Source organism: Pinus tabuliformis, chromosome 2_2 (assembly GCF_031772625.1).
Source record: "Pinus tabuliformis cultivar Carrire ecotype Pingquan chromosome 2_2, CPIR1, whole genome shotgun sequence".
Classification (NCBI taxonomy): Eukaryota; Viridiplantae; Streptophyta; class Pinopsida; order Pinales; family Pinaceae; genus Pinus; species Pinus tabuliformis.
This window is the reverse complement of record NC_142300.1, coordinates 1,281,862,619-1,281,883,048: the sequence shown is the minus strand read 5'-3', so window position 1 is coordinate 1,281,883,048 and position 20,430 is coordinate 1,281,862,619. Positions and strand designations below refer to the sequence as shown.

Genomic DNA, 20,430 nt, shown 5'->3' with positions numbered 1-20,430 from the left:
CTCCTCATCATCATGCTTGGATGAGGATCCATCTCTGGTGTTTTGTCGAATCTCTTCTTGCACCAAGTCGGACCATGTTGAAAATAGCAACAAGAAATGATAAAAATAGAATCCAAAATATTCCAATTTTAATTTTTCCTTGAATTAAAATTGTGAATTAAATTCGAATTTAGTCTCACCAGTTGCTTGGAAATAATTAATTAATTCATTATGGATTAATTAGTTGGAGAAATTCAAATTAGAAGTCTTTCTGCAGTCATGCAACATTTATCCCTTAAATTAAGGAGATTATCCCTTAATTAAGGAGATAATATTGAGTTATATTTGAGTTATAATTAGTTAGCTCATTTTACTGAGTTAAGTCTAGTTAAATTAGTTCCAAACTATTTGAGGAACTAATTTTGAGTTAGCAGTCAGTTGATGCATGCATGCACTCAACAAGTGTACTCCAGATAACTGAACATTCTCTCATAAGAAACTGATGCATGTCTATTTACAGAAAGATCCAGTTGAGCTAAATGTCAAGGAGAGGTTACTATCAGTTGTATGTGTTTTCCTATAAAGGAAACTCATCCATGCAGTCAAGGGAAGGTTCCTTGAGGATTGCGCAGTTTTGACAGTGTGTTAGAGCAGTGTGTGAGAGCAGTGTTACACTGGGTGAAGGAGATCATCCTAGAGGTATCTGCACAAGGAAATAGGAGCTTGGAGGGCAGAGAAGAAGGCTTGTGAGAAGCTAATTTTTCCTATGAGCATCCAGGAGGATTGTACTGAGAGCTGGCTAGATGTGAGAGCTAAAGCTTTTTGTAATCTTGATGTATTTCCACCTTGTATGATAATATAGATAGTGGGGTTTTTAGCTGAGGCTTTCCCTTGAGTATTTTCTATGTTTCATGTGTATTGATTCTTCTTCTTATGGTTATATGTGTTCAGCTCTAATTCAGCTTGATCTTTAAGCTTCCGCAAGTTTGATAGTAGAAGTAGATTATAGTATTTTTCTTTGGTATATTGCATTATCGAGTTAATCTACAGTCAGATTTTCTACATAGATCTCAGAGGTAGATATGTAGAGAATTTGCAGGAAATTCTACATGGTATCAAAGCTAGCTGATCTATAGAGAAATTTCTATATGGTATCATAGCCTAGTTTATCGGAGAAGTGAATAGTATATGGAGAAGAGAATTCGAAGTTTGAAGTTTGGGATTGCAAGTGCAAATTGAATTCATATCATACTTCAAGGTTGGTCAATGGCGTTCTATGGCTTGAGACTCGAGTATGCCTTGGAAGGTAGCTCTTATTACATAGCATGGAAAGATCGCATGGATGTTGTATTATAAGACAAAGGCTTGAAGGATTTCATTGATCAAGGAATCCCAAAGCCAGGTTCAACTAATGCATAAGAGTTGGCTAAATGGAAGAAGTGTGTGGTGAGGGCGAGATGGATCGTCCTTGAGGGAGTTCGAGATCATATTGTCTCGAGTCTCCATGGAAAGGATACTCCATATTCAATGTGGAAGACATTGAAGGACCTCTACCAAAACATTAGCGACCAGAGGAAGTTGGCACTCAAGGATAAGCTTCGAAGAATTAAGATGGAGAACGGCAATACTATTTCCACATATCTGAACAAGCTCACCACTTGTAGAGATGAGCTTGGAAGTGTGTGAATAACTACTACCAATGATGATATGGTGAGCCTCACTCTCCTTGGCCTTCCAAAGAGGTGGAATAGCTACCAAGACTCTATGAATGGAAGGGAGAAACTACCGGATTTGGAATGATTATGGTCGGATCTCATGCAAGAGGAGATCATGGGGAGCACACGAGATGGTTCTTCATCCAAGGGTGATGATGAAGAAAATCTAGCGTTAGCAAGTAAGGCAAGGAAAGGGAAGGAGAAGGATTCTCATTCCAATTCGAATTCTTCTCATGGAGGGAAGAAGGTTGACAAGTCTAAAGTGAGATGATTTAATTGTCACGAAATGGGTCATTATGTGACTAATTTCCCATCGAAGAAGTCCAAGAAGGGATCCGCAGAAGGATTTGAAGGTGAGGCATTAGCCTCTCAGTTCGAAATGGACTTCACCCTCATCGCATGCATGGTTTCATCGATGATGGGTTGTGTCTAGTATCTTGACAGTAGAGCCTCATTCCACATGACCGGTGATAAAAGTTTATTCAATACCTTGGAGGAGAAAGACCTCAAGATGCACATAGAGATGGGTGATGACGAAAGGTATAGTGTTTTAGGAGTGGACACGGTTGCTTTTCAAAGGGAGCATGGAGCTCCTATCACCTTGACAGATGTGAAGTATGTGCCTAGACTGAAGAAGAACTTGGTATCCGTCGCGATGTTGGAGGACAAAGCCTACAATGTTGTCTTCAGTAAGGGAAAGGTTTTCCTTAAACACATCACCACGAGACAGGCGAAACAGATCAGTTCACGAGTTAAGAACCTGTATGCTCTTAAGGTTCAATATGCATGAAAAACCTTGAGGAGCAAGGCAAATGTTAGAGACTTGGTGGTTGAGAGGGAGAGTAAATTACCTCTCAACATGCAGTCCCAAAAGAAGTCTCAGACAATTGTGGAGGAACCACAATTGGAGAAGCAGAGAGGAGACCGAGTGAAGAGATCCACTCACGCAGATACCTCCATTAGGGGGGGATTTCGATCCAAGTGGGCAGAGGGATCACATGTAGCCATACCTCCAGGTGTGGGGTGGGGCGAGGTGAAGTGATAGTCTCAAGAAGGCTGAAATTGGGTAGGGTCCATTGAGAGGTTTTCTCTCATGGATCGTACCTTGCTACAAGAGCCCAAAGTACATAGTAGCGGGAGGAATCAGTGGGATTGATGCAGTCAAAGATCAAAGTGACAGAGGCTAGAGCAGTCAGATACTGAAGAGCGTAGAGAAGGATTGACAACAGTGCAAAAAGGCTGAGTCAGCAAAAGTGCAGAGTTTTCAGTCGACAGAGGCAATAGTAGTCAGAGACTTTGATGACAGAGGCATCATTCTAATTCAGGTTGGATGTTTTTTTGTTTCTAAAGTTGTTGGAGCAACAACACTTGAGAGAAGTGTTGCATGCATAACATTCCAAAGGTTCACGATCAGGATCGAGTTGAATTCCTTTCTTGTTGAGAGGGAGTGTTGAAAATAACAACAAGAAATGATAAAAATAGAATCCAGAATATTCCAATTTTAATTTGTCCTTGAATTAAAATTGTGAATTAAATTCAAATTTAGTCTCACCAGTTGCTTGGAAATAGTTAATTAATTAATTAGGGATTAATTAGTTGGAGAAATTCAAGTTAGAAGTCTTTCTGCAGTCACGCAATAGTTATCCCTTAAATTAAGGAGATTATCCATTAATTAAGGAGATAAGATTGAGTTATATTTGAGTTGTAATTAGTTAGCTTAGTTTACTGAGTTAAGTCCAGTTAAATTAGTTCCAAACTGTTTGAGGAACTAATTGTGAGTTATCAGTCAGTTGATGCATGCATGCACTCAACAAGTGTATTCCACATAACTGAACATTCTATCATTAGAAACTCATGCATGTCTATTTACAGAAAGATCCAGTTGAGCTAAATTTCAAGGACAGGTTACTATCAGTTTCATGTGTTTTCCTATAAAGGAAATTCATCCATGCAGTCAAGGGAAGGTTCCTTGAGGATTGCGCAGTTTTGACAGTGTGTTAGAGCAGTGTGTGAGAGCAGTGTTACATTGGGTGAAGGAGATCATCCCAGAGGTAACTGAGCAAGGAAATAGGAGCTTGGAGGGCAGAGAAGAAGGCTTGTGAGAAGCCAAGTTTCCTTGTGAGCATCTAGGAGGATTATTTTGAGAGCTGGCTAGCTGTGAGAGCTAAGGCTTTGTGTAATCTTGATGTATTTCCACCTTGTATGATAATACAAATAGTGGGGTTTTTAGCTGAGGCTTTCCCCTGAGTATTTTATGTGTTTCATGTATATTGATTCTTCTTCTTATGGTTATATGTGTTCAGCTCTGATTCATCTCGATCTTTAATCTTCCGCAAGATTGATAATAGAAGTGGATTATAGTATTTTTCTTTAGTATATTGCATTATCGAGTTAATCTACAGTCATATTTTCTACATAGATCTCAGAGGTAGATTTGTAGAGAATTTGCAGGAAATTCTACAGACCATAATCACTCCTGCTCTAGTAGCTTCTCCCTCCCATTTACTGAATCTTGGTAGTTGTGCTAGCTCTTAGGAAGGCCTAGAAGTGCTAGGTTGACCATATTGTCTTCAATAACTGTAACACCAACACTTCCAAGCTCATCCCAACATTGGGTGAACTTGGTCAATTACTTTGGTATTGTGTCGCCTTTCTCCATCTTGATTTTCCTGAGCTTGTCCTTTAGTGCCAACTTCCTGTGGTCATTATTGTTCTAAAATAGGTCTGTCAAGGCCTTCCACACTGCATATGGAGTCTCCTTCCCATGGAGGCTCGATATAATATGATCTCAAACTCCTTCTAGTATGATCTTTCTCGCCTTAGCAACACATTTCCTCCACTCTACCAGATCTTGAGCATCAATTGTTACAAGCTTAGGAATATATTTGTCTATCAATTCCTTCAGCCCGTTGTCTTCCAACACAACTTTGATCCTGTCCTTCAAGCAATATAGTTTGAACTACCCTCAAAGGCATATTCGAGTCTCAATCCGTAGAACGACATCATGTTGGCTCTAAAGAATGATACTGCAAATTTGATTTCACCTGCGAAAGACAAACTCATATTCTCCTCTTTTTGAGTGATTTATGCCATAATGCCATATAGAAATTCCTTGTAGATTCAAACTGCTAATTGTAATTTACTAAAACAATAGACTTGAATCTACTTTACTCATCAACGGAAACAATTAAACGATCGTGAAATCATGAAGCATACAAGAGAAAGAATTCAATCAACACATTACACAATGATTTCCTGGGGAAAGCCACAACTAAAAACCCTTTTTATCTATATATTGCATTAGTCAGAAAATATGAGAAGATTACAATGCTTTGCTCAAGCCCAAGTAACATCTGCACTATCTCTATCTATCTCACTGCTTCCTATACAAGCCCAGGTCAATACTTAACCAAAATTTGGCTTTCCCAAGTCCTTATTTCCTTGCGTTGTTTCCTTGGGAATTAGCCCCCTATTAATTAGGTAAATTCATCAATATGAATTGCACAATCCTCATAGGCCTTCCTCTGACTGAATGCACTACCTGTACAATTCAGATGATTATACAACTGATATTACATTGTTCCTGAACTCCAATCTCAATTGGGTAACTCTCAAATCTTACATGCATGAGTTATTTATGAGTGAATCATTCGTTAAATTCTTGAGCACATGAAGCAACACCTCACTATCTGACCTCCTACTAGTTCCTTCATCAGTTGGAACTAGTTTAACTGACTTTAACTCAGTTAAACTGAATTAATTAATTACAACGCAAAATAAACTCAACCAGGGTAAGTAAGAGTCAGTCTACTAAAGTTAGATCCTCAACTCGAATTAACTGAGCCAACTAAGTCGATTTAACTTAGTTAACTCATACAAGTTGTCAACTTAGTTAACTCATACAAGTTGTCTTGTGATGTGGAATTACAATTTTATTCCTAATTTAATTCAAGGGCAAAATTAAATTATGATTTTCTTGCTGCATTTTCAACATTACGTAAGTGTTGTTAAGAGTCTACCTTTCATGCTCTAATTTTGATCTTGCCTCTATTGTTCTTAAAAAAACACATCATTATTTTTTCAAAGACAATGTCTCCCTAATATTCCCTCTAAAAATCCTTATATTGTTATCTATTCACACATTTTATATACTTTTTATAAATACCTTCATCGACTAACATACTTTTTATAAATCTCTTCATAAACCAACCTTTCCATATAAGTGATTATTTTTTCATTGTCTTGATAAATTTAATATTTATAAATTCCAAAATTAAACATATAATATAATACCATGATAAATAATAATAAAAATTATATATATTTATTATAAATAGAAACAGTTTACCAACCTACTCTTTTTATAATCCAAGTAGCTTTTTAAAAAAATATTTTAAATTATAATATATAATTTATTTATTTAAAAAATAATAATAAGAATAATAATAAAAGCCAAAAAAAACCAATATTATCCTCACTCAATTCACAAGGTTTTATTTTCCCTTTGTCCCGTAAAATCCAATTGCACCAAAAACTTAACCAATGCCTAATACAATTAATTTAGTGACAATGTTTTATTTTCCCTTTGTCTTATAAAATCCAATTGCACCAAAAACTTAACAAGTGCCTAATAAAATTAATTTGGTGACAACATGGTGTATGATGACCCAACACCAAAGTTTTATTTGAAATAATTGTTCTCTTAATTTAGAATAATAATAATTAAACTATAATGTTTAGAAGATATTTTTTTTCTGGAAAAATCATATCGAATATTTTCTTTGAGCCAACCCTTGAAACCCTCTACTGTGATTCATCATAGAACAAAGATGGAGTGATCATCACATCTTCATAGTTAATATAATTTAATCTTTATATATTATTTTAATAATAATAATTAAACTATAATCATCACAAACCTAAACCTAATAGATTATTAATATGCAATATAAAGTTACTCCACTTGCCAACATTCTCTCAAGGCCAAGATTTCATTATATGTAAGTGTTACCTAGTGTAGAGCAGTGAACCAATAAAAAACAATGCCGCCTTATATATAAGGTAATTTAACCATTTTATTTTTTAATTTAAATAAACAATCATTTTCACATACCTAATAAACCATTTTACTTATTATTTTATTTTAATTACACAATAATTTCAGATACCTAATAGTCTATTGATATTGAATTGGAGTGTTCAACACTCCAAACACAAAAAAATAAGGAAGGTATTCCATGGTTTTACTCTTTCCATGACCTTTGTACGAAATTGGGTGTGGTCGAACCGACAGGCCCATAAGTTTATGAATATATTTATGTGGTTTCCCAGGAATGTCAACTAACGCAGTAGACCCCATGAGAATTGTGCTTCAAGTCTGCTACGCACATTGGGGGAGGGGTCATCTAGAACAGTGTCCGGGCCACTAGGGAAAATAAGTCTGCCACATGGACAGGCCGAGGTTGGAGTAAACAACTGCATGTTTATCTGGTACAAGGGATAAGGACAAAACTATAAGGATGAGAATGATGTTTTTGGATTTTTTCGCCACCATTATCACCCACTTGCCTGCGACTGGATGGCTTCCCGGAAAGCAGGACGAGTGAATCCACCAGTGAAAGGTCAGATGATAATGATAGGTATTCCAGTGAAAGTGATGTTGGATACGTGGTAGGAGACCCTGGGCTCAGAAATCTCAGGATGCCACGACCCATCAACTACAGGCCACGTCATCCAGCTGATGGACAGACTCCTTGAACCGACCTCCAGAAATCGCATCCCACCACCATCTTAAAAATCATTGTGCTGCTTCTATGGGTGTTAAATATTCATGCAATTGTCATACCTAGTTTCTGCAGATAAATAACTGAACAATTCATTTCAGTGAGAGGTATGAGGCTTGAGCTTTCATGTAGTTTATCTGGATCTATCACAATGAGTAATTTTGGGTTGAATATTTCAAATTAGTCAGTGTGGTTTATTATCAAGATAATAAAAAATTAACATTTTAAATGAGTCAGTATGATTTATTATAGGAACACTATAGAGTTAACTTTTTGTTATATGTTATTTTACCATTCATATTGATAAAGTTTTTTTTGTTCTATGTTATTTTGACAGAAATTTTAGTTGATAGAGTGCAATGAGGGTGAGCTGTAATGGCTGTCGAGTTCTGCGAAAGGGTTGCAGCGATTCATGTGAGCTGCGGCCATGCCTTCAGTGGATAAAGACCTCTGAATCCCAGGCAAATGCAACAGTGTTTCTGGCCAAGTTCTATGGACGCTCAGGGCTCATGAATCTCGTCAACTCTGGCCCTGAGTTTTTAAGGCCGAGTAAGTATCTGTTCGAAATTTTTTACTAAATGAATCAAGCATTGTATTATACTCAATGAGAAAAAAAAGCCACTACGGTTTACTTATTTCAAGTTTGAATTAGCCCATTGACACTTCAATGGTGATAGTTTAGTTATGTAAATTGTGAAATTGTTTGATAACAAATTAAATCTAAATGAGATAGTTTTAAATTAAATATATAATTTAATTTTAAAAAATTACAAATTACTCCAAATTAAATGTATATATCATTTCAAATAAGTTGAAAATAAACATCAGAACTTATTGAGTTTACTCTTTAAACAAATAGATAATATTCAAATAAGCTTAGCACCTACAGATATAAATTCTGACAGGTGCACCATCTCTAGCTGTTTGTTTCCCTGGAGAGATGGTGCCCAGAGAGATTTTATTTCTCAGCCTTACGCTGGCCATGGCCATGAATTTTATATGTTGGTAATACACTTGCAGGCAAGGAGAAGAATGATTCTACAACAGAAGCAAGTGGTATTTGAGCTGAGATTTTGTTCTCATGTATAGTAATACTATTGATACATTAAATTATACCATTTGCAGGAAATTATTTTATTGTACCAACTGCAGGAAATTAATCTGTGAGCTCGGATTATTTCTGAATGTAGATGTATTATTCCTGTGTTTAGATTTACTGTGCTTTAGATTTACCATGCTGATGGATTTTAGTTTGCTCTAACAGTGTATTATTTTTAGGTTTAAATGTATTATTTCTGATTTTAGATCTATATTATGTTTGAATTTATATGTAGTGTTTCTGAGTTTAGATAAGTATGTTTATAGTTTTATTATTCTGATGCATTGTTCAGAAATGTATTTTAAGTTTTAGTATTTTGATTTACATGAGTCTTTTCTCATGTGGGTACAAATGTGTATATCATTTGGGTTGAGTTTAGATGAGTATGTTTATTGTTTTATTATTTGATGTATTATTCAGGAATGTATTTTAGTTTTTATTATTTTGATTTACAAGAGTTTTTCTCATGCAAATGTGTATATCATTTGGATCTGAGTTTACATAAGTATGTTTATAGTTTTATTATTCTCATACAAATGTGTATATGATTTGGGTCTGAGTTTACATAAGTATGTTTATAGTTTTATTATTCTGATGCATTATTCATGAATGTATTTTAGGTTTTATTATTTTGATTTACATGAATCTTTTCTCATGTGGGTACAGATGTGTATATCATTTGGGTTGAGTTTAGATAAGTATGTTTATTGTTTTATTATTCTGATGCATTATATGAATGTATTTTAGTTTTTATTATTTTGATTTATATGAGTCTTTTTTCATAAATGTGTATATCATTTGGGTTTAGAGTATATCATTTGGGTTTAGACGAGGCTTTTGTTATTTGGGTACAAATGTGTATATCACTTGAGTTTGCAGGAATCTTTTCTGAATTTTTTCTCATTTAAGTATATGTATATATCCTTTATATATTTGTACATATTTAAATATATGTGTATATCATTAATCTATTTGCATATATATTTAATATATATATGCATGTCATTTGTGTATATGTATATATTTGATTGTGGGCTACCAACCACTTTGGATTGCTTTTTAAAGCAGATTCCATTCTTGATCAGTGCATTCCTCTCGTGAATAAGATTATAAAGTAGATATCATTCATTATCAGTGCAGGGGTCTAGGATTTCCCTGAGATGATTGCTTATCCCAAGACTTTGATGACTCCTGTGAATAGTTTAACATGTTTAAATACTGTTTATTCTCTGAATGGAACAATCTCCTGACAGGATTGTTTACTTAAAAATAGTTTCAGGGTGACATGGCATCATGTTATCCTCAATAAGATTATAAAGTAGATATCATTCATTATCAGTGCAGGGGTCTAGGATTTCCCTGAGATCATTGCTTATCCCAAGACTTTGATGACTCCTGGGAATAGTTTAACATGTTTAAATACTGTTTATTCTCTGAATGGAACAATCTCCTGACAGGATTGTTTACTTAAAAATAGTTTCAGGGTGACATGGCATCATGTTATCCTCAATTTCAAAGATTTATAATGTAAGGCGACATCCATCTTATCCCATCTTTAGTAGTTATATGTGGAAATCTTCAATTTTAAATTTTGTTTGAAGATTAGTAATGCAATTTTATATCCATTTTATATTATCTTATTACTGGAGTCTTCAATTTTAGTGTTACAATTTAAGGTGAAATTTATTTTATTTTCAATTTATTGCTTTTAATAAATTATGTTTGTTTATTTTTTTTTTAATTTTATTATTTTTTTTAATTTTTTTTTTTTTTTTTTTTTGTTTATTTGAGATAGCTTACTTGGCAATCTCTTTGGAAATGAAATCTCACTAATAAATCATGTTTGTTTTTTTTTTTTTTTAATTTTATTATATTTTTTTTAAATTTATTTTTTTTTATTTGAGATAGCTTACTTGGCAATCTCTTTGGAAATGAAATCCACTAATAAATCATGTTTGTTTATTTTTTTTAGTTTTATTATTTTTCTTTTTAAATTTATTTTTTTTGTTTATTTGAGATAGCTTACTTGGCAATCTCTTTGGAAATGAAATCTCACTAAATAGGAAGTCTTAGGTTCAAATCTTGTACTATTTCTGAAGTTGAAGATAATAAAGATATACTCCTAGAGCTTAAATTTTATATACTGATTACATCTTTAAAAAAAATGATTAAGGCAAATTAATTTCTGAAGTTGGAGATAATAAAGATGTACTCCTAGAGCTTAAATTTTATATATTGATTACATCTTTAAAAAAATGATTAAGTCAAATTAATAAATTATATATTTTAAAGATGTGTAAATCAGTAAGTTTGTGGATTTATTTCTAATTAAATCATAAATTATATATTTTAAAGATGTGTAAATGGACCTATTCCTAATTAGGTCATAAATTTAAATCTTAGGAGAGATTGACTTGAGGAATTAAAGTTTAGGCTCCACCTAACCTGATAATAAACAATGCAACATGGGTGGATCAGGCTTACTCTCAGCATAGGAAAAAAACAATCAAACAAACAAATTACATGTTTTGTATACATAAACTCCATGCTCTATTTGTAATGTGTATGTTCTTCCATATAGTTTTTCTGTTTTTCTTGACAGAATTTGCTGTGCACAGGTGTAACTCTCACTCTCTGGTTCTACATTCTTCCATATTCTTACCTCTACTCCATGTTTTCCCTGCAGCTCTATTCAGGTCCCTTCTGTATGAAGCCTGTGGGAGAATTGTGAATCCAATATTTGGATCAGTGGGACTCATATGGTCTGGTAATTGGCACATCTGCCAGGCTGCAGTAGAGAGTGTCCTGAAGGGATATCCTTTACAACCTTTACACCCGCTTAATTCACTGGAAATTGCTTCACCGCCTCCTCCTGCTGCAGCACCACAGTCAACGGAAGCAGTTGCAGACAAGCTTCGCAATGTGAGGTCTCAGGGCCGATTCAAGCGCCGTTTGTACAGAAAACCCTCCAGAGACATTAAGAATCTGAATCTACATGCAATGAAAGATGAAGAAGCGGCAGGCATTCTAACAGGGTCTCAGGCCTATAATCTACGTTGGAGGAGATGTTATCCCAAGGAATTCCAATTAATCGATGCACAACCAGTGAACAAATTCTTATCAACCGATTCCAGCAGTAACTCTGATGATTTAATTCGTCTGAAAACAGGGTTTGAGAGTGTGAAATCTGACTCTAATCCAATCGAGAATCGAGACACCCGGGCCCTATCTGAAGGAATAAGTGAAGGCCCAGCCCTATCTGAAGGAATCGAAAATCAAAGTGAATGCCCACTTCAAAATTTATTTCAGCAGAACGATAATAATTGGGTAGAGAATATCATGAGAACAGAATCAACATATGAGAAGAATTTGGGACTAGAGCTTACGCTTGGGTATTCAATGGCGGAAACAACACAGAGCCACAGAAAACAATTGGGCAGCAACTGTATGGATCGTCCCCCTCTTTATACATCATCTCTAGATCTTTCATTAAGCCAGTAGAAATCCTCGAACAAGTTTCATATGTGTTCACCTGTATATATTATGAGCACCGGGATTGTACCAAGTTTCTTTGATAGCCAGAGAAAAAAGAAGTCTCGAAGTCCAGAAATCGTCTTTCAACAATGCATTGGAAGGTTCATACACGGGTTTAAATTTTGCAAATTTTAAAAGAAATATGTGAAGTTAAGTAAACATTTGGCATATATTATCAATTATAAAAAAAATTGTGCAGATTTTAAAAGCAACATTTGGATTCTATAATCAATTCTTTATAATCATAATCTGTGCAAATATTAACTTCAAAATATTTGGATTCTATTATAATTCTTCATATCAATATTATTTTCAAATTTTAAAATAAAATCTAAAATTAGATAAAAATTTAAATTTAGTTATTAATTTTTTATTTTAAAATTATTTATATTCATTTTTAACCATAATAATATAAATTTAATTTTTTATTTTTATTTTTAATAATAATATAAATTTTAAATCATCTACATCTTTACATCTTCACCCATAAAACAGTCTACTCCGCTTTAAAAACAGATAAATCCGCCCAAAATTGTTTATATGAATAGAAAGAAAAATTTATGAACACTCTAAACTTTAAACTTATTTATTGAGAAGTATATGAAAATACTTTAATCATTCATGTAATATATTATTTAATTTTAAGTAATTCTAACATCTTTTATAGGATGACGATGATTGTTCACTATAACCCATATAGTTTATCTGATTTTAAGAAAGTAAGAAATATGGTAAATTATGTTCTAGCTATTATATTTTTTTAATAAAAATATATATAATTTTGTTATTTTTCATTACTATGTAATATATTTTTAAATTTTTAAGTAATTTTAATATTTTCTATATAAATAGATGTAGTAAGATATTTTATAATTATTACATTTTTATAAATGAAAATTAAAAAAATATACAAAATTTTGTTAGAGTAGGAAAATGAAATAATTTTTTAATCATTATATAATACCCTAAACTTAGTTGAGTAAGAAAACTATATTAAAGGAGGAGGTAGGAGCTCTAGTGGTATTATTTAGCCTCAACAAAGAAATCGTATCAAAATTTGCTTGGGGTCTCGGCACAGTAACCAACAATTATGATAAATATCTTGAATTATGGAAAGGCCTAGAAATTGTTATCGAAAACAAAATTTCAAACCTATTAGTATTTGGAGACTCAATGTTACTCATTCGTCCAATGACCAAGGTCATGAAGGCGATATGTTCATATTCTCCTCCTTTGAATAAGAGGGTTCTTATCTCCTCTCAGTTTGAAAAATTGGAATTCTTTCACATATATAAGCATTTGAACTCAGTTGATGATGTTATAGCTAGTTTGGAAATGGATAATAGATTTAGAACTTCCCCAAGTCCTTAATGATGATTGAAAGCCTAAATCATAGTCAGAATAGAGGGGGGTGTATTTCTTCCCCATTGGAGCATTCTATTGAATGCCCCAAGAAGCAATCATGTGTTCATTGATTTGATCATTTGTGTGTGGCCAACACCCTCCAAAAATTTGTGTTATGTGATTTGTTTCCAAAAGGGGATGGGCCTCGAGATCCAATGACCTTCCTCTTCCAGCCACGAATCCTTCTTATCCCTCCCCAATGTATTAAATGGATTAATAGTTGGCATGTCATTTCATTTGTTGTAGAAGCAATTCTTCAATCATTATAATGTTCTTAACTTATTTGAGAAAGAAAACTATATTAAATATTTGTTATTGTTAAATTGGAAAAAAGGGAGAAAGTTTACTTTATTATGGAAAAAAAAAAATCAAATATGTTGAATTACTAGATCAAACTAGTTCTTAATAATAAGAAGAAACTAAAACAAAAAATTGAGACATGACTAGTTAGTATTTCAAAAAGGTGATAAATGTTCATGACACAACTAATTTGGGACAAGATAGTAATCAAATTTTAAATATTGATTTATCAATGCATAAAGGAATTAAAAATAATAAATTTATGAGACATCACGACTAACTTGAAAGGAGATAGCAATAAATTTTCAAATATTTATTTACCAATGCATAAAATAATTAAAAATGATAAATTTTAGAGACTCAATCTTTAAGAAGAAGCAATTAAATTATGATTTGTTCATATGGTTGGTTAATAGTCTATTTTCTAGAATATAAGTTCTTCTCATAGACTAGATTCCTTTGAATCCCTAACATTTGAACCCAAAAAAATTCTCGTGAGAGATATAGTATGTGCATTAAATGTATTATGGGAATGCATATTGTTCCAAGTAGCTAGAAGGTCTAGGAGTAGGTTGGATCATTCAACTTGTGCAAATTACAATTCCAAAACTAACTTTTTCCTAAGATTATCTCTTGTGCTTTCCTAGTATGGAATTCAAGTAAATCCAAATATATGGTCTATAAACATCGTTTTGTTGTTTTATATGAAGATATTGAATTTTGTGATTCAATTTATAGAATTTCCACAAAACCGTATATAAAATCTCACTCAACACTATGCGACATTAGATACTACTTGTAACAGAATCTTAGGACGTCCATAAGGAAAAATATTTTTTGAACTTAAAAATAGGCTTTATTATACCTTAACATGTATAGGGCAACCATTGATGGCTCATGTAATAACATGGTTTTTTGTCACTTGAGGAAGGCTATATAGATATGATACCACTAGAATTATTACTTTAACAAATTATAGGCTTATAAATGAATATAGGATGCAATTTTTTAATATTAATTCATTGTTCAACTTAGGCCCCATTATGAAGTTTAAGATGCAAAATCAAACATGCATTACATGTCGAGCATGGTGAAATCGTGATGTATTGTGTGCACGAAAAATCATTAACATGCCATTACATGTCGTGAATCAAACATGTGGCCATTACATATACTCCTAGTGCTATCACCATAGATATATTTTTTTGTCGTTCACCAATTACAATCTACTACTTTCTGCAAAACCCCTCCTGCAAGTTCTTCATCTCAATGGCACATTTCCACTAAATATTCACACAACCCGCCATGAGCACGTTTCCACTACTTGTTCACATAACTCACTATGGTCATGAACTCTGCATCCAAACGCCTCAACATGTCCACCACAATATTATTGTTGTACTTTAGTGGGGACCATGAATGTGATGAATTCATTAGCTCTAGGTGCCATGATACCCAGTCAAAGTTGGATAGTGGATTCTGCAATACTGTAGTGTTGAGGACCTTGAAGCTAGCTCTGTAACACCCCTAACTTGATCCATGAATTATAAATATGTGCATATATATGATACTTAGGTTGGTGAGTCGATACATGATAATTAGGCTAGTGAGCCATATTCTGTGAAGCTTGTGTTGGAATCATGATTATCGTTACACCAAAACCCGCAGGTGTTAGTAAACAGACACATCGCCAGAGTTAATGGATCCCCGAGAGGCAGTTAAGCACATGTCGTGAAACACACAGGGAGAATTTGATTATCCAATGCCTAATAATCTACCCCCCAACACGAGCCGGGGGTGTTTCGAACTCAATACCTTTATCTCTAATACCACTTGTTGGAATCGTGATTTTCGTTACACCAAAACCTACAGGTGTTAGTAAAAGGATGCATTGCCATAGTTAATAGATCCTTGAGAGGTGGTTAAGCACATGTTGTGAAACACACAGAGAGTGTTGCATTATCCAATGTCCAACATCTTGTGTGCTTCTATGTATAAATATGTTGGGCCTACGGGGTTTCATATAGATATGTTTGAGGCTAGAGTTTCTTTGTGGTTTAGGCTAGAGAGCATGTGTGCTAGAAGGCTAGTGAGCGTAGTAGATGCAATGCGTGCGCGCGCGTGTGTGTGCGTGCGCGCGCGTGTGTGCGTGCGCGCGCGTGTGTGTGTGTAAATAACACCATAGTTGTAGACCAAGGGACAAAAAGAGTATGAGTGCCTAGGACTCCACTAAAGGAAAGGTGAAGGGGCTAGGGAATTAGCAAAGGGGATAAGCTAGGAAAACATTGTTTTATTTCTAGCCAATGTTATAAAAATATATTATAATATTGTATTATATTATATTATATTGTATTATATTATATTATATTGTATTATATTATATTATTAAAATATAAATTAAGGGGGAACCATGCTTATAAAAATGTGATTGCACCATTCAGTTGATTGTCTACTAGTATGGATATTATGTATTCTCTAAGGTGAGACAAAATGTCTAGTTAGTGTACCTTGAGGATCCTAGTTGAGCTTAGGATTTCAATTCCCCTTGGGTTGGTTTGAGAAATACTAGAGACCTTGAGGGAGACATGTAAGGAAAGGTGTCTATGTGTGATGGCTTGGGGGTGTTATCGGGAAATCTAGTGTCTATGTAGATCTGCTAGTCCCACTAAGGCTGGTAGCTACCTTAGAAACAAACAAACTAAAACCACTTTCGTTTTCCTTTATGAGAAGTAGATAAGAGGGGAACAAAGGAGACCAACCTCTGTCTTGCGCTTGGTTCCTTGCTTGATTCCTCTCCCTTCTGATAGATCTTTGCCACTCGCTTCCTCGTCTACCCAGCTTCAAAGAGCACCTGTGGAATCAAAGCAGCATAACACTATCCAAGAACAGAGATCTACTATTATAAACAATATAGGACTAGATATATATTGACCACACAAATGCATATATCATCAATAATACAAGAATGTGGAGGAAAACTCAAATAGCTTTATTAATATTAAGAATAGCAAAGAGGATTACAACCAATTGTTCTGACCCAGCGTCATCCTCTCAGCAAGAAAGCCCTTCTTCACCTCATGAAAAGCTTAGATCACCCAACACTATGATGTTACACCAAGAAACCAGCAACACTTCCTTACAAGATACAAAATTCCAGCCTCTGGATCTCTCGGATGAGGGATCCATATATAGATGATTGTAGGGAGGTGAGTCAACTTCTGAGATTTGATTAGTTTCCTCTCTCTGATAGTTCTTGATTCCACTTGGAGATTGATGATCTCTTACTCATCCCTGGGCGAATGCAGAGAGGCAAGTGTCACAGGAGAAGTTTCTGGAAGATTCCATGATCATCCACCTCGCAAATTGACTCTGCTATTTGTCCACTCTTGCCCATCGCACCCCATAGAATGGCTTTTTGGTATGCATCGCACCTCCTGTGTGCATTTAGGTGGGATGCAGCGCACTTTGACCATGGATCAGGTGAGATGGTCCAGTTTTGACCAGTTCTGAGTAGTTTTTCATGGAGAACTTCTGGGAGATGATGTAATCAAATGACCTTGTTCTTTTAGGGGATGGAACAACACTTTTAGGGACTTACGAGCCCTCGGTTTATGGACATATTTGATTGGGGTTGCAGTGCCCAAAAATGTCTATAACAGTTGCCCCCTAAAGCATGAGGTCGTTAATCTTTTGATGTGGCCAACAGGTCTTATATGCAGTATGCCTTGGAATGCCTTGAACCAAAGGTGTTCAACTGGTGTGATGCAGTACTCTCTGTGATGAAAGAACAACTAACCAAGGTAAACAATGGAAGATTGAAGAACTTTGGATATGGTTCTATTTTGACCACTTTTGCCTTGGAAAAGATCCCGCTGATGCAACCGCAATATGTTTCACTTGGTTTACCTCCACCGACTGAGCCACGGATGCAGAGATGGGTCAACCTTATGGCCAGACATGCTGGTCAGTCCCAGGTTTCCTTTTCTGATACCTTCTTCGAGTGGTTCAATTGTCAAGAGATGGTTTTTTCCGAGTATCCCTATGCTAGTATGGATTTTCAGGGTAAACAATCAAATATACAGAATGGTCATGGCCGGTACCATCATATATGAAGGGGCTTCTGTGAGTATCCTTTCCTCAACTACTTGGAAAGTGCTTGGTTCGCCATCGCTTTTGCCTAAGATGAGAAATCTAACAGGCTTTGACAAAGGAACCAGTCGACTGTTAGGGATCCTTCCCAATGTGCCGATAACATTGAGAAGGAAAACCGTTCACATGAACGTAATGGTAGTCCAAGGACCCCTGCATAATAATCTACTCCTTGGACGCGACTATATTTATTGCATGGGAGCCATTGTCTCCTCGTTCTTTAGAGTAATGTGTTTTCCGCATGAAGGAAGAGTGGTCAAGCTCGTAGACCAGCTTTCATTCCCCGGTTCACACATAGCAAATAGTCAAATACCATCCCTGAATGGTCTTTTCACGCAAGGAATGTCTCATCAATCCCCAGTCCGTCCACCTGATGAGCGCGAGTGATTCGGGAGGACATGACTGAAACCCAGGGGGCATGCACCCTGGTCTGTTTCGGCAGGAAAACCTTGGGTATAGGGTAGGTTTCCGCGAAGGATATATGACTGGTTTATGAGATTAGACTGGAATAAGATTCCTCCGTTAAAGTTATGTGAGTGGAGGCAAGTTGCACCGCTCACCTTTGTCTATTTCGGTAGACATCGCCAAGGAAGTGTTTTGTCTGCAGTGTGGATAGAACAATCTTTGGTAACCTGGAAATTTTTCACTATACTTGGGGGCATGCAAACCTTTTGGCATGCAAGCGAAGAAAGACCATTTATTTTTTAAATTTGTGGTCCTCTAACCCTTTAAACTCGTAGGATTGGTCGTTTTCTAACTTGCATAAAGAAAGGATGCGGGGAAAAGCTTTGAAAAAATTCCATCTTAGACGAGACATCCTTATTATACGACTGGATCGAGCAGTTTTTATGTGGAGTTCAAGCTCGTTAAAAATTAAACATAAGCAGTGAGCAAATGTTTCCCCCAGAGTTTAAGCTCATTCATTAAAAAATGAACCAATTTTCGGTAAATAACCATCGTGAATGCATTATTATCAGCCTTTGAAGCCTTGGTCGTGTTCTCATCATCACCTCCACTCTGTATTGGCCGATCATTCACCTCCATTTGATTGTTTACCCTTTTCGAGGAACAGCTGCGAAGAGTGATCCTGTTAGCCATCCTTGTGACACTGCCGTGATTGGAAAATTCCAAACCTTACCTGGAATTAGCTGCTACCCAAATTTATCATTCGTTCCTCGAAAAACGACTCTCATTTAAGCTCTTTTAATCTGACTCGTAAAACATGAAAAGATTGCCGAGCAATTGGCCTCTCCAGCTCGTTAAAGTGACCAGAAGTGCTATCCCTCCTTTAGATTTTAATCTTTTTGGACCTAAGGGATTATTACACAAAAAGATCGAGCGCTTGTTTTGTTCGGCTCATTAAAATTACCAAAAATTCATCCCTTTTGTATTATTTTATACTTTTTCAGACTTAAGGGATTATATGACGAAAAAGGATTGTTGGAGTTTTCTTTACGTCCCTTTCAGACTCTCTAAAATTGAAAAGGACCGAGTTATCTTTGTCGTTAAACTCGTTAAAACCAAATAGCAACAAACTTGTCCATACCGACAAGAACGAGTTTCACTATCGCTAGGCTCGTTAAAACATAGCGATGGGTTTGCCCGAAGGGAAAATTATAGAACAAGCATATGTTATCCTCCTCAAGCTTGACAAAAATAAAGAGGTACTGGTCAACAATGACTGGGGAAAAATTGGGAAGAAAACTTGAAGAAACTTTATTGGTAGCAAGTCGCTCTTGAACATGACACTTTCACTCCGCGTCCGAGTCGGGTTTGGTTGTTCCGTTCACTGGTCATATCACCACTGGTCCATCACACCATCCACATTTGGGGTTAACGCTACCAATCCATCATGTCAGTGTCGCCGATATGTTCAAGAGAAGTCGCTCAGAGAATTCACCTGTGTCTCATCCACTGCAATACATTCACACTCCATTCTTTCATGACCGCCACCCTGAACCTTATATCATCAGATCGTTTTCACCTCCATTAAAATCATTTTCTCCGTTCCGTGTCATAGATGTGGGATTTATTAAGGCCCTCCTATGACGGATCGCTTCTTGTTGACATCAGCTCATTATCCAGGAAGTCGATCTAGGAACAACAATTTCATTACTTTGAAGCTTGCATGCCTCAATGGCAAGTTTCTCATTTCCAGCGACAAGTTTACATCAATGGCCTTCGACCGAAAGATTTTGCATGGTGTTCGACGCCAAGTCCCTTATTCACACCACGTGAATTGTACTGTAGTACCTTGAGGGTCATCATCATTATCAGTGATTCCTCTCGCTCCTGTTAACAGCTTACATCACTGGCTGGTAATCAGGCGATGTCTTTCCATGTTCGACTCCAGAACATCTCTCACATGGATCGACTTGTACTTTGAGTGAAGATCGAACGAGATTGAAGACCCCGGATCTAGTTTCATCCATCCGGGCTGCGATATATATTCAGGAAAATAAAGACA

General features: G+C 35.4%; 1 protein-coding gene across 2 annotated transcripts; it reads left to right on the top strand.

The window, feature by feature from the left end:
- Nucleotides 1-7,430: 7,430 nt before the first annotated feature.
- LOC149198156 (uncharacterized) lies at nucleotides 7,431-12,318 on the top strand. Of its 2 annotated transcripts, none has more exons than XM_089406129.1 (3): nucleotides 7,431-7,584; nucleotides 7,815-8,026; nucleotides 11,263-12,318. In XM_089406129.1, the coding sequence occupies exons 2-3, from the start codon at nucleotides 7,837-7,839 to the stop codon at nucleotides 12,075-12,077; spliced, it is 1,005 nt and encodes a 334-aa protein (XP_089262255.1). In that variant the 5' UTR covers nucleotides 7,431-7,584; nucleotides 7,815-7,836; the 3' UTR covers nucleotides 12,078-12,318. The 2 variants fall into 2 exon arrangements, with proteins under 2 accessions (XP_089262255.1, XP_089262256.1); XM_089406130.1 differs by lacking the exon at nucleotides 7,431-7,584 and adding an exon at nucleotides 7,612-7,632.
- Nucleotides 12,319-20,430: the final 8,112 nt, after the last annotated feature.